Raw genomic sequence first — 12,402 nt, 5'->3', positions numbered from 1 at the left:
CTAGGAGCTGGGCCGAGCCCGTGGCGCACTTGGTAGAGTGCTGCGCTGGGAGCGCGGCGACGCTCCCGCCGCGGGTTCGGATCCTATATAGGACTGACCAGTGCACTCACTGGCTGAGTGCCGGTCACAAAAAAACGACAAAAAAAAAAAAAAAAAATGTTAAAAAAAAAAAATAAAAGAAAGTCTAGGAGCTAAGAGATCACCTTCCAGGAGCCAAGGGCAAAGGCCAGACCCCTCTTTGGTCAAGATGAATTGTTTACTGCATAGCACTGAAAGGTTAAAGTGTTTGTTGAAGGTCACTGAGCTGGGGAGCCTGGCAGTCAGGCCCAGGGCTGGAAACATTCAAATGGGGAGCAGTGATTTGTGGACAAGAGAAGGGAGGAGTGAGCTGTCCTGGATGTAGGAACTTGTTCGTTTTTCTACCCTCGGGTCTAGCCCAGGGGTGACACACACTCCAGCTGTCAGTCCATATTGATCAATGAATGAATCAGTTAATACGTCAACTAATCACTGCATTATTGGCATTCTTAAGATGATGTATTAGTTTGCAATTGCTGCTATAACAAATTCCCACATGCTTGATGGCTTAAAACAACACAAAGTTATTATGTTACAGTCCTCAAGGTCAGAAGTCTGATGTGAGTTTCCCAGTGCTGAAATCACACTGATTCTGTCAGCTAGAGCAAGTCACATGCCTAGCCCAGAGTGAAAGGGGTGGAGGGTCTGCCCTACTCACCATGGGAAGGCTCTGCAGAGCTGTGTGGCAGGGGCACCAGGACTGGAGAGAGAGAGAATTGGAGGCCACGTGTCAAGCTGTGCAGGTGTTTCATGTGATCTCCAAACATTTCATAAGTTCGTGGCTCAGGTACCCTCCTTTGTTGACAGAAGAGGCCCAGAGGGGCAGGGAGTTGGTCCTTGGTCACACTACTGGTGGATGGCCCAGCACAGACAGGTGCCCGGTGCTGGCTGTTGGTCCAGCCCACTTCCCATTTTTAAGAGACCCAAACTCACCTTACTCTGAAGTTGGTGATTGGGTCCCTGCAACATAATCAGGTGCTGGTCCCTATAGGGGAATGTTTTTGGTTACTGTGATGAGGAATAAAAAGGTCACGGGGCCAGGCCATGTCTGGAGCACCCTGAAGCGTCCATTTAATTGACTCAGAAACTGCCCACTGTCATCAGTGACCTTCAGACCTGCCACTTCCCCACCTGCCGGAGCCCCTCCTGGTCCAGACTACCAGGAATCCACTCCTTGGTGTGGCATTGGGCACCCCCGTGTGGGGCTGACCCCCTCAATAGTCCCAGACCTCCCCAGCACCCTGTACTCCAGCCCCACTGTGCCACCTGCCTCTCTCCAAAGGGAACCTGCCCACCCCTGCCCCCGCACCTCTGCCTAGAATGCCCCCTCCCTCCTACCCACCCCGCAAACAACCGAAACACGAACTGCCCCTGCTCAGAGGGAGCCTTCTCACCCCTTTTCTGCAAAATGCTTTGTTCCTAGCACGGAAATCTCCAAGGATAACACTTACTGAGAGTCACACACTTTTCAAATTTTTATCTAGTGATAATTGGTAAGCGTTTATTACATGCTTTCTGTGTGCTGTGTGCTGGCCAAGCCCCATAAATCATGTCTAGTCTTCATCATCAGCTTCAAAGCAGCTCTTACCAGCCCTCAGGTAGGTTGAGTGACTTTGAAGGTTCCAGACTCCACGCACCTTCCCTGTCCCTGTTGCTTCTCTGCAGGAAACCTGGGGAGGACAGGTAATCATTTGGGTTGGGCTGCAGTGGCAGAGACCTGAGTGAAGGAGCAAATCAAGAATGAGCTGGCGCCTTTGCTTGGGCTCTGTCGCTTCTGTTTGAGGGAAGGGCACACCCTCCTGAGCTCGGGGTCAAGGCTGCACCCAGCCTCTCTCACCAGCTGGCTCCCCTGCTGTCCTGACCCTTTCACACATACCAGGACAGTAGTGACACAGATTGATTCTGTATCTAATTCAGGCATGGAATAAATCAGCATCTCCCAAACGAAACATGCCGGCAGTAAGTGGGAAGCCGTGTGTTTTATGGCCAGTCAGAGCGTGTGACGAAGAACACAGACTCAACTCTTTCAGGGCAGCAGAGAGGATTCAGCACATTTTTTGTTAGAAAGAGCCTAGGCTACTGGACCATGAAGCTTTTACAGAGTTAACCTTTCTGTCATTTGCAAACCATGTATTTTTGTGGTGTGACAATCGTGAACGATAAAGAAAAAGGTATCTCAGTATTGCAACCACTGCTGGAGAATGATGGATTCCAAGGTAGGCAAATTTTAAAAATCTGTCTACTGGCAGAAAATTGGGAATTTTAGAGGCTAGGAAAAAATGTAAATACTCTCCTATTATTAAACTGTTTTTTATTGTGAAATATAGTACACATGAATAAATGGATAAAGCATAAGCGTACAGATTAACAAATGATTGTTTAAAACACTCCTTTGTAACCACCAGCTAGATCAAGAAAGACAACAGGGCTGGGACCCAGAACCGCCACCCCTACCCCGTGCCCTGTGTCCCTTCCCTGTCCTAACACCCTCCCCGCTCGGGAGCCGTTTTCCTGCAGATATGGAATTCAAGGCCTCGGCTTTGTTTACAGTTTTACCCTCAGAGCATGTCCCTGAACACTGCTGCGTAGCTTTGGTGGCTTTTGAACCATCTGTAAGTGGAGTCACACAGCCTGTACTCTTTCCTGCCGGGCTTCTGCTCAACTTGACGTCCACAAGGTTCATCACTATGTCTGCATGTGGCAGTAATTCCTTCTTTTCTGTTGCTGGGAAGCATTTCATGGGATAAATACACCACCATGCATTTACCTATTCGACTGCTGATGACATCTGTATCTTCTTATTTGAGCCTGTTACATGTTTGGCTTACAATGAATTTGTGTGATACATTTCTCTTGGGTACATACCAAGGAGTCAAATTGTTGGGTTAAAGAGTATGTGTAGCTTCGAATGTTATTCTGTGTAGTTATTGATTAGGATTTTGAATTTATAGATCAATTTGGAAAGGATTAATATCTTTACGGTATCAAGTCTGCCAATCCAGAAACGTCTATATTTCTACATTGATGTAGGTCTTACTTATTTAATTTTTCTTAATATTGTTTATGATTTCCACCATTAGGTATAATGTTTGCTATAGTTGATATTTTTATTAGATTAAGGAGATTTCCTTCCATTCCTAATTTGCTAAGAATGTTTCTCATGCATGGAACTTAAATTTTGTAAAATGCTTTTTTCTTCAGTTTGAATTAAATTTAACTTACATTCATTGAGCACACCAAGTATGACCTAGGTGTATGCCCCATACCAGGTGCTGAAGACATGTTTATTTTTCTTTCAAAAAACCAGTTATCCATGTAGCATGGTAGTGAAAAGTACAAGTCCAAGGGTCCAACAGCCAGGACCCACCATCTATAAACTATGTCCCAGTTACCTATCTGCTCAGTGCCTCAGTTTCTTCATCTGTAAAATAATAGTAATTATAATAAAACACCTCCATTGGGGTCTTATACAGAGTGAATAAAGTTATACAAGAACAGTGTTTATGACACTGACAATGATAAGAATTCATAACTATTAACAACTGTAATTATTACTACCTGCCATTGGCCAGGCACGTGCTAGGCCCTGCAAGTGCAAAGGTAGTAAGAGAAACTTTGTCTTTAAGAAGCCTCGTGTTCCAGCCCCCGAAAAATACAATCAAACCACCAGTGGCTGCTACAGGTGGTAAGTGCTAAAGGGCTACCAGCAAAGGAAGGGCACCTCTGCCAGGGTTCCCAGGACCACCAGACTCCATGAGTCACTAGGACAGCTCATAGCACTCAGCCTGTAGTCGTACCCATGGCTATGATTTATTGCCGTGAAAGGATTCAAAGCAACATCAGCAAAGGGGAAAGGCACATGGGGTGAAACCTGGAGGAAACCAGGCACAGGCTTCCAGAGCCCTTTCCCCGTGGAGTTGCACAGAATACATTTAATTTCCATAATGACGAGTTGTGAGAGCATGTGTGAAATGTTGCCTATGAGGCAAATTCACCTGAGCTAGGAGTCCAAGGTTTTTGTCAGGTCCTGTCCGCCTGGTAGGTTCCAGGACTGCAGACTCCAGGAGAGAGCAGTTGTTCAGCTAAGCCACGTTGCACCTAATCCAACCCTGTGGTCAGGGGGCCTTGCCTGGAATTGCATTTAGAATGTGGGTGGAGAGTTCCTAGATAGAGAAAGGGAGGCATTCTAGTCATGCTGGTGCTCGGTTGGGGAGGATGCAAGACGTGGGTGCAGACCTAAGTATGATACAGCCTCGTGCTCGGGAAGCTGCGGTCCAGGGGGGATGACAGATACATTGTGGTTTAGATTCCCTGGTGCGCTAACCAAAGAGCTGTGAGAGCCCAGGGTCAGAAGTGCCCATGTTAGTCTGAGCAGCTGAGGGCATGTCTGGGCCCTCCACAGAGAAGGGATTATTTAGAGACAGTTTTGCTGAGGAGTTCGTTCCAGGTGTGAATGTGCTGGAAGCAGGGCAAAGGGAGTGTCTGGAAAAGCATCTGCATAATGAAACATGCAATGAGATGCCGTTTCTGTGTGAATTAACATACACCAGCCACATTTACAATCATCATCGATAGTGAACGTACAGAAGTGTAAACTGGAGAGAGAGACACTGTATTCATGGCATGGCTGTCCCCGAGGCTAGGAGGGAGGGAAAAGAATTGCAGGGGGACATAAATGACTCCAACCAAACCTACAAGGTTTGGTGTTTAATCATTATTATCTGTGGTGTGGGTTTTTTCCCCATAATTTAATGAAATAACATTTTTCAGAAGAAACTGGGGTGGGGACAGTGATGAAGGCAACAGGGTGTTGGGACATGAGATAGGATAACCGGGGCCAGGTTCTGGACCCCCCAGAAGCCTGCTGGGTAATTTTACTGTGACAGGGACAGAGGTCTTCCGGGTTATTTGAGCAGGGAAGACTCATGATAAAATTGAGGTTTTTGCAACTTACTCACCTAAATGTACAGGGTGGAGAGGTAGAGAGACCAGAGGGGCTTGTGAAAATCATCTAGATGGTGACCTGGGGGGAGGCCTAGATGGTGGTTCATAGATGCCAGAGGTGAAGAGTTCATTGGGTCAGGGTCAGAGGCAGATCTGGAGCTTGACTGGATGGGGTGAGAGGACTCAAAGGTGGTGGGTGTGTCCCAAGACTCTATGTGTGTGTGTACATGCGTATGTGTGGGTACAAATGTGTGTGCACACGTGCATGTGTCCATGTATGTGTGTGTCTGTCTCTGTGTGTTTGTGTGTGCACATGTGTTTATGTGTGTCTGTGTAGCCATGTATGTCTGTCTATGTCTCTGTGTTTCTGTATCTGCATCTCTGTGTGTGTACATATGTTTATGTATGTGTGCATGTCTATGTCTGTGTATAAGTGTGTATTTGTGTTTCTGTGTGTGTTTGTGTGTGCATGTGCGTGTCTATGTGCGTAGGTGTGTGCGCATGTATGCATGCCTGTGTGACTTGAAGGTTCTTGTCTCTGGATTTCCTGTGTCTCTTGGGAGAGGTGTGGAGGAGGGACAGAGGGAAGCTCAGGCCCCTCGCAGGGTGAGATAGTGACCCGTAACCCCAGGTGTCATTCTGGCTTCAGGAGCTGTACTGCAGTGCCATGGACACCTTCCAGAAGTTTGTGGACGTCCTGTTCCTTCAGACTCTCCCGGGCGTGACCGGCCTCCCTGGGGCAGAATGTGAACACTTGAGGCAGGAGGTGCAGGAGAACGCCGCCCGGCAGCTGGGGAAGTCGGACCGCTTCCGGAGACAGCAGTGGAAACTTGTTCAGGATCTCCTGGAGCAAGACCAGCAGGTGTGGCAGCTGGAACCCAGGGGTTGGGTCTGCCTTTTGGAAACTTATGAAGATTAATGAGAGATTTCATGTATTGAGCATCCCCCAGTGCCTATTCTAGACCCTCTACAAAGATGACCATTGCCAACTTTTCGCAGCAGCCCACTAAGGTGGGTTAGATATGGCAGCAGAACCGCCTCTCCTATGATAGGAAGCCAGGAGATAAGGCCTTACATTGATGAAGAAAGAGCAGGAAAGCATCCTTTTAGGTGAGGGAATTAAATGACCAGCCACACGGCGGCAGAAGGGAAGGTGGTTCACAGGGGAGTGGGCTCGGTGAGAGGGACTGCACACAGGGGCACCTGCTTTTCAGTGATGCCTATTTGATTATTAAAACTATACATATATGCTGTAAATACAATAATGGCCCCTGCAGGTGTCACGTCTTAACCCCCAGACCCTTTGCATATGTCACCTAACATGGCAAAAGGGACTTTGCTAATGTGATTAAGTTAAGGATCTTGAGATGGGGAGGTTATCCTGGGTTATCCGGTTGCGCCCAATGTCATCACAGGGTCCTTACGAGAGGGAAGGATAGTCACAGTCAGAGAAGGAGATTTGATGATATAAGCAGAGGATGGGGTGATGCAGGCACGAGCCCAGGAACCCTGGTGGCTTCTAGAAGCTGGTAAAGGCAAGGAGCAGATTTTCCCCTAGAACCTCTAATGAAGAACACAGAACTGCCCAAACACCTTTATTTCAGCCTATTAAGATGCGTCTCAGAATTCTGACCTCCAGAACTGTAAGAAAATAAGTTTGTGTTACTTTAAGCCTCAGAGTTTGTGGCAATATATTACAGCAGCAATAGGAAACTGACACGATGTACATTAATTTTATTTTAAAACATTGAAAACTGTGAAATAGAAGAAGGGATTTCCAAATGTGGCAGACACCAAGACCGCCCACGTCTGCTTTCTCTCTTGCTCTCTGCACTCTAGAGGCTGAACAACTAACATGATCAGTATCCCAGTATCCTTGCAACTAGCAGTGGCCGAGTGACATGGTTCTGGCCTGAGACAAGTGTGGAACCTGCAAAGGGCTCCTCTTTACTAATGGGAAGGCCGAGTCCTGCTAGGACCATGCTTTCCCCTCCGTCAGCATTCCCATTCTTCCTGCCTAGAACGTGTGCACCAGCCTTGCTCTGACTTAGAGGCAGTTTGCATGGAGATGGAGGCCAGCATGCTCAGGACGGTGGAGCAGAGAGGTGGGCAGCCCAAGGCCCTGGTGGCGGTGCTGAGCCACTGTCATAATCCTGGACCACCCAACTCTAGGTGCTGGTTGTTTGAGCCAGAGCAAATGCACTAATGGGCTGTGTGACTTCAGCCAGTTAGCTGACCTTCTACAACTCTGTGATTTTTGCACAACTTGCTAAATGTCTCAGAACCCCAGCTTCTGTGTGAAAACTAGGGATCAAAATACCCAAGAGATTGCTTTGAGACAATGCAGGTTAAGACCTTTTGCACAATGTCCATTGAATCTTTTAATGGTATTAACATTGAAAAATCCAGAATTTCCTTTCCGATAGAACACCTGTGATTCATCTAAAACTCTGGTTATGAGCCTTAAGTTATTTCAGGCGAATGTCAGAATAGGCAACTCTGTTTTGCATTTTTTATTTTTTTCTTTGTGAGCATATTATTGTGAGTCTTTCCTGGCTCGTGGAAAGTTTTTCAGGATGATTTTTGCATGCAAGAAGCAAACAGCAAAGTTAACGATCCCATCAACTAATTAAACAAATATGACCCAAAACTGTTTTCACAAAGTGTGGAGGTCATAATCAATTTACTGATTGGTTGCTTAACTGCCTTAAATTACACAAGATATTTAGAGATCCATTTTCTCTCCCACTTGCCATATTTCCTGTTGATGAGAAAAATGAGAAACGAACCTGCTGTGGTTCAGATGGGTATTAGTCACAAGAAGAAAAGAACCACAAAACTGTTCGTGGAAAATTGAAAACACATTGAGACTATGAATTGCCGTTCCCACATTGTTTTCTATCCAAAAAGGCCTTGGTGGCTACATATTCTGTTGCTTAGAGAAATTATTAAAAGTTACGGAATTTGAGAATTATGCTATTGGAGCAGGTTTCTCAAAGTGTAATCTGCTCTAGTACAGGTTTCTGGGCTTTTCCCAGCCCACTTGTGGTGGGCAGCATAACAGCCCCCCAAAGAGCTCCACACCCTCACACCTAAAACCTGTGAATATGTTGGGTTACAAGGCAGAAAGGACTTTGCAGACGTGATTATGTTAAGAATCTTGAGACAGGGAGATCTTCCCCATTATCTGGCTGGACCCAATGTGATCACTAGGGTCCTTCTAAGTGAAAAAGGAGCGTCAGTGTCAGTCAAGCAGTGTGAGAAGGATTCAGTCACTGCTGGAGCTGGAGAAGGAAAGGAACAGGCTCTGCCCTGGCCCCTCCAGGAGGAATCGGGCCTGCGACACCTTGCTGAGCCCCTGGAGACACACGTTTTAGACTTCTGCCTTCCAGAACTGTAGGATAAGTTTGTGCTGTTGTGAGCTGCTAAATGTGTGATCATTTGTTACAGTAGCCACAGGAAACTAATATTCCACTCTGTAAAGTCTGCATTTTTCATGGGAATGTGGCTGTCCACGCACTCTTTAGCTGGCTGTAGAGAACACCAGCACCGGAGTCAGTCTGCCAGGCTTTGAATCCTGAATCTCTTCCTACTCTCATCATCTCCACTCCAGGCGGGTTTCTATCACGTCCCACAAAATCTGCTCCCCTCTGTGCAAAGCCCTCAGGCCTCACCATACTGGACTCGGCAGTGGCATTTGGCAAGGCTGGTGTGTCCCTCCTCCTTGAAGCACCTGCTTGACCTTTTGCTTCCTCTCTCACCTCACTGGTGACTCCTCCTCCCCCTGATTTCTGAACACTGAGCACCCCAGGATGCAGTCCGTGGCTCTCTTCTCTATCTACATGTGCAGTCTTGGTATATTAATACACTTTCTGTGGCTTATAACAGAGTACTGCAACTGGGCAATTTATACAGAAATGAAATTTATTTCTTACAGTGCTGGAGGCTGGGAAGTCCAAGGTCCAGAGGACACATCTAGTGAGGGCCTTCTTCTTGGGAGGGAGTCGCTGCAGAGTCCCGTGATGACCAGGGTGTCACATGGAAAGAACTGCAAGAGCGTTTTCATGTGCTCTCCTCATAAAGTCACCAGTCCACCTTATTCCATGAGTGGATTAATCCATTCATGAGAGCATAGTCCTCACAATCCAATCACCTTTCAAAGGCCCCACTTTTCAAATACGTAATCATATTTCCCACCCTCTTAACACTGTTACAATGGGGATCGAGTTTGTAGCACATGAACTCTTGGGGGACACATTCGACCCATAGCACTTGGTGATCCCATCCTGTCACACGCCATCTGTATTAGTTTTCTAATGCAGCCCCACAACCCCCAAAGAAGCAGGTTAAAACAATGCACATTTACTACCTCATAGTTTACATAGATCACAAATCCAGGCATAGTTTAACTGGGTCCTCGGCTCGGGGGTCTCTCACAAACCTGCATCCAAAGTGTTGGCCAGGGATGGGGTCTCATCCAAAGGATCAAAGGAGAAGAATCTCTTCCAAGTGCACCTACATGGTTCTTGGCAGGATTCGGTTCCTCAGGGGTTGTTGGACTGAGGACCAAAACTCCCAAATTCCTGTCTTCAGCTCAGAATCTGTTCATCAGGTCAGCTCCCCACATGAGGTCTCCATTTAGATGATCAATGAAACGTCAATTTGGTGTGTCCAGAGCAGAACTGCTGCTCTTCCTGCCACCTTACTTTACCCTTCCTTTGTCTTTTCACTTATTTGGGGCAAAAACATTGGGGGTGTCCTTGACTCCTCTTCCTTTCCTGCCCTGCATGTGATCGACAGGAAATCCCACTGGTTCTACCCTCAGTCTAATCCAGAATGTAACTGCTTCTTGTCACCTCCACTTTTAGCACCCTGGACTACCATGACAGTGGCCAGCTGGTCTCCCTGAATCCACCCTGGCCCCTGTGGTCTATTCTCAACCCCAGCCAGAGCAAAACTTTTAAAACATACTACATGCCACTAATTTTTAGGATGCACATTTAACTTATTTTAACATCCCCGAAATTGAGATGCATCTTAATTTAATTGGCAGTGAGTTTTCTCTGTTCATGATACCCAAAATAATTGGACATCTCACAATTGTCAGCACAATAGATTTGATATGAAACACTAAGTCACATTTGCCACTTCTCTGCTCAAACTCCCACTGTCTCCTCATTTCAGGCAGCGTAACAGCCAGAGTGCTCACCATGCCCTGCGAGGCCCTCCATGCCAGGACCTGGCTGCCCTCTGGCTCATCTGCCCACTCTCTGCCCCGGCTCACTCCCCTCCAGCCTCACTGGCCCCTTGCCACCGGGCATGCTCCTGCCTGCCCCTGTTCTAGGTCTTTGCTCCCCTGTCACCTTCACAATGTAGCCTGCCCTGACCGTGCTCTTTATGCCTCCTCACTGCCAGTGCTCCAGTGTGTGGACTGGAACCCACCCCTCTGTAAACCCTCCCTGTTTCAAGGAGCAGACCACCAAACCCTTGGCACATTCCAGGTGTCATGTCTGTTAGCACCCTTCCCCTTTCTCCCATGATACACGAGCATTTAAAATAGAGTGTATAACAGAGCCAAGGCCACAACATGACCTGGTGGCTGTGACCAGGGTCAGCACTCTTGCCTGCTGAAGCAGCTTGCTGCTTCTGCATTTGGACATTTTATGAGCCTGTGTTTGATAATGTACAAGAGGCTGGTGGGATAGGTGCAGGTACATCTAGTCCAATGAGCATCTTGATCGTCTTTGAATCCTGTTGCTACTTTTATCTGCATCCTCAAAATGCACAGCAAAGACTCCCATATACTTTAGTGACCATGTTAATTCATCTTTTAAAGAATCAAGACCTGTTGAATTTTCTAGAATGTTCTGGTTTCCCAAGCACTTTGATTATTGTAAATTCCTCACAAGAGGAGTCAGAGGCTGACTTTAATGAAATGTTCCAGGTAACACAATGTGGCTTTGTGATATTAAGTGTAAGTGTGATGAACCACAGTGCTCAGAAGAATTGCAGTCCAGGCCACAGGTGCTTCTGTCCAGACCTGTGTTTTGTCTTTATTCTGAATGCAGTATGCGCCATCTCCAGACTGCTGGAGGTAGAGCCTTTTAAAAAGCTACAGATCAGGAAAAATGAAAAAGAGTCTGTGGTTGTACCATGGTCTTGCTGACGTAGGTGCATTTTCCTCCTGGTGCTATGAAATAGTCGGTGAAGAGCATAGTGGAGCTAGGAAGTATTTGGACTTTGGAGACAGGGACAGACAGATTTAGACTTCAGTCCCTCCTCCACTATTTATTAGCTGACTAGTCAGAAAAAAAGATAAATTATTTAATAAACGGTGCTGGGACAATTAGTTATCCATTTATTTAGAGAAAATTAGATTTCTTCCACATTCCACACGTAATAAAATTTAGATGTTTTAAGACCTAACTGCAAATAGAAAACTTCTTTAACTTTTAGAAGAAAACATAGGAGAAAACTTTAGCGAAATCAAAGGAGGTAGGGATTTTTAAAACAAGAAATGAGAGGCCCATCTAACAAAGCGGTGATAGATGGAATGAGCTCTGGCTGCATAACCTGGTGCATGCTCTGTTCCTGTGTCCTGGGGTGTAGGCATGGATGGAAGAGTGGGCGCTGTCCTCTGTGCTGCAGACACACCTGCGGGAAGACCACAAGAGCACTGTCCACGGAGTCTTGGGCCGACTCGGCAGCCTCAGTGATGAGTGAGTACAGCTCTCGCAAGGATCTTGCTTTGTGTCTGTGTGATATTCCACACTAGACTTAGCATCCTCATCTGTAAGGTGGACACATTGACTTTCCCCTGCCTTCCTTACTGAGTAGCTTGAGAACAACCAAACCGTAAATATAAATGTGGAATAAAGCAATAGCAGAGTGCCATGGATATTAAAAGCTTGGAATTAGAATTAATTTGGCCAAATGACTTATTTTTTTAGCCTCAATTTCCTCATCTATAAAATGGGGCTAATGATACCTATTTCATAGAGTTACCTTTCATAGGAACTTTTTTGATTAGCTTTTTTGAGTTGTAATTTACATACATTCATTTTAAGAGTACAATTCAATGATTTTTAGTAAATTTACAAAGTTCTGCGCACATCACCGCAATCGAAATTTAGAACATTTCCATCACCCCAAAAAGAACCCTTGTGCCCATTTGCAGTCATTCCCCATTTATTAATCGATTTTTATATTCATTTTTCACATCATGCTTGCAGTGCAGTTTCAATTTCAATGTTTTTGTCAATTGCTGAAAAATATTTCTTTTTTTTTATTTCATACGAAAAAAATTATTCTGACATAAATTTTTTTAGTTGCCCCGCCCTTTCCAGGAACCTAATCTGTGTATACATCAAGAATCAGGTT

At 46.0% G+C, this 12,402-nt stretch overlaps 1 protein-coding gene across 2 annotated transcripts in view; it reads left to right on the top strand.

Annotated features, from left to right (window-relative positions):
* The window catches only part of EVC (EvC ciliary complex subunit 1), a 65,261-nt gene that overhangs the window by 40,693 nt on the left and 12,166 nt on the right, over positions 1-12,402 (top strand). For both annotated transcript variants that reach the window (XM_063108200.1, XM_063108197.1), the window contains exons 12-13: positions 5,672-5,884; positions 11,632-11,741. In XM_063108200.1, the coding sequence (XP_062964270.1) occupies positions 5,672-5,884; positions 11,632-11,741 (323 nt within the window). The remainder of the gene's footprint in view (positions 1-5,671; positions 5,885-11,631; positions 11,742-12,402) is intronic.

The sequence above is a fragment of the Cynocephalus volans genome, chromosome 9 (genome assembly GCF_027409185.1).
Source record: "Cynocephalus volans isolate mCynVol1 chromosome 9, mCynVol1.pri, whole genome shotgun sequence".
Classification (NCBI taxonomy): Eukaryota; Metazoa; Chordata; class Mammalia; order Dermoptera; family Cynocephalidae; genus Cynocephalus; species Cynocephalus volans.
The sequence above is the reverse complement of the archived record's forward strand: the minus strand, read 5'-3'. Positions and strand labels throughout refer to the sequence as shown.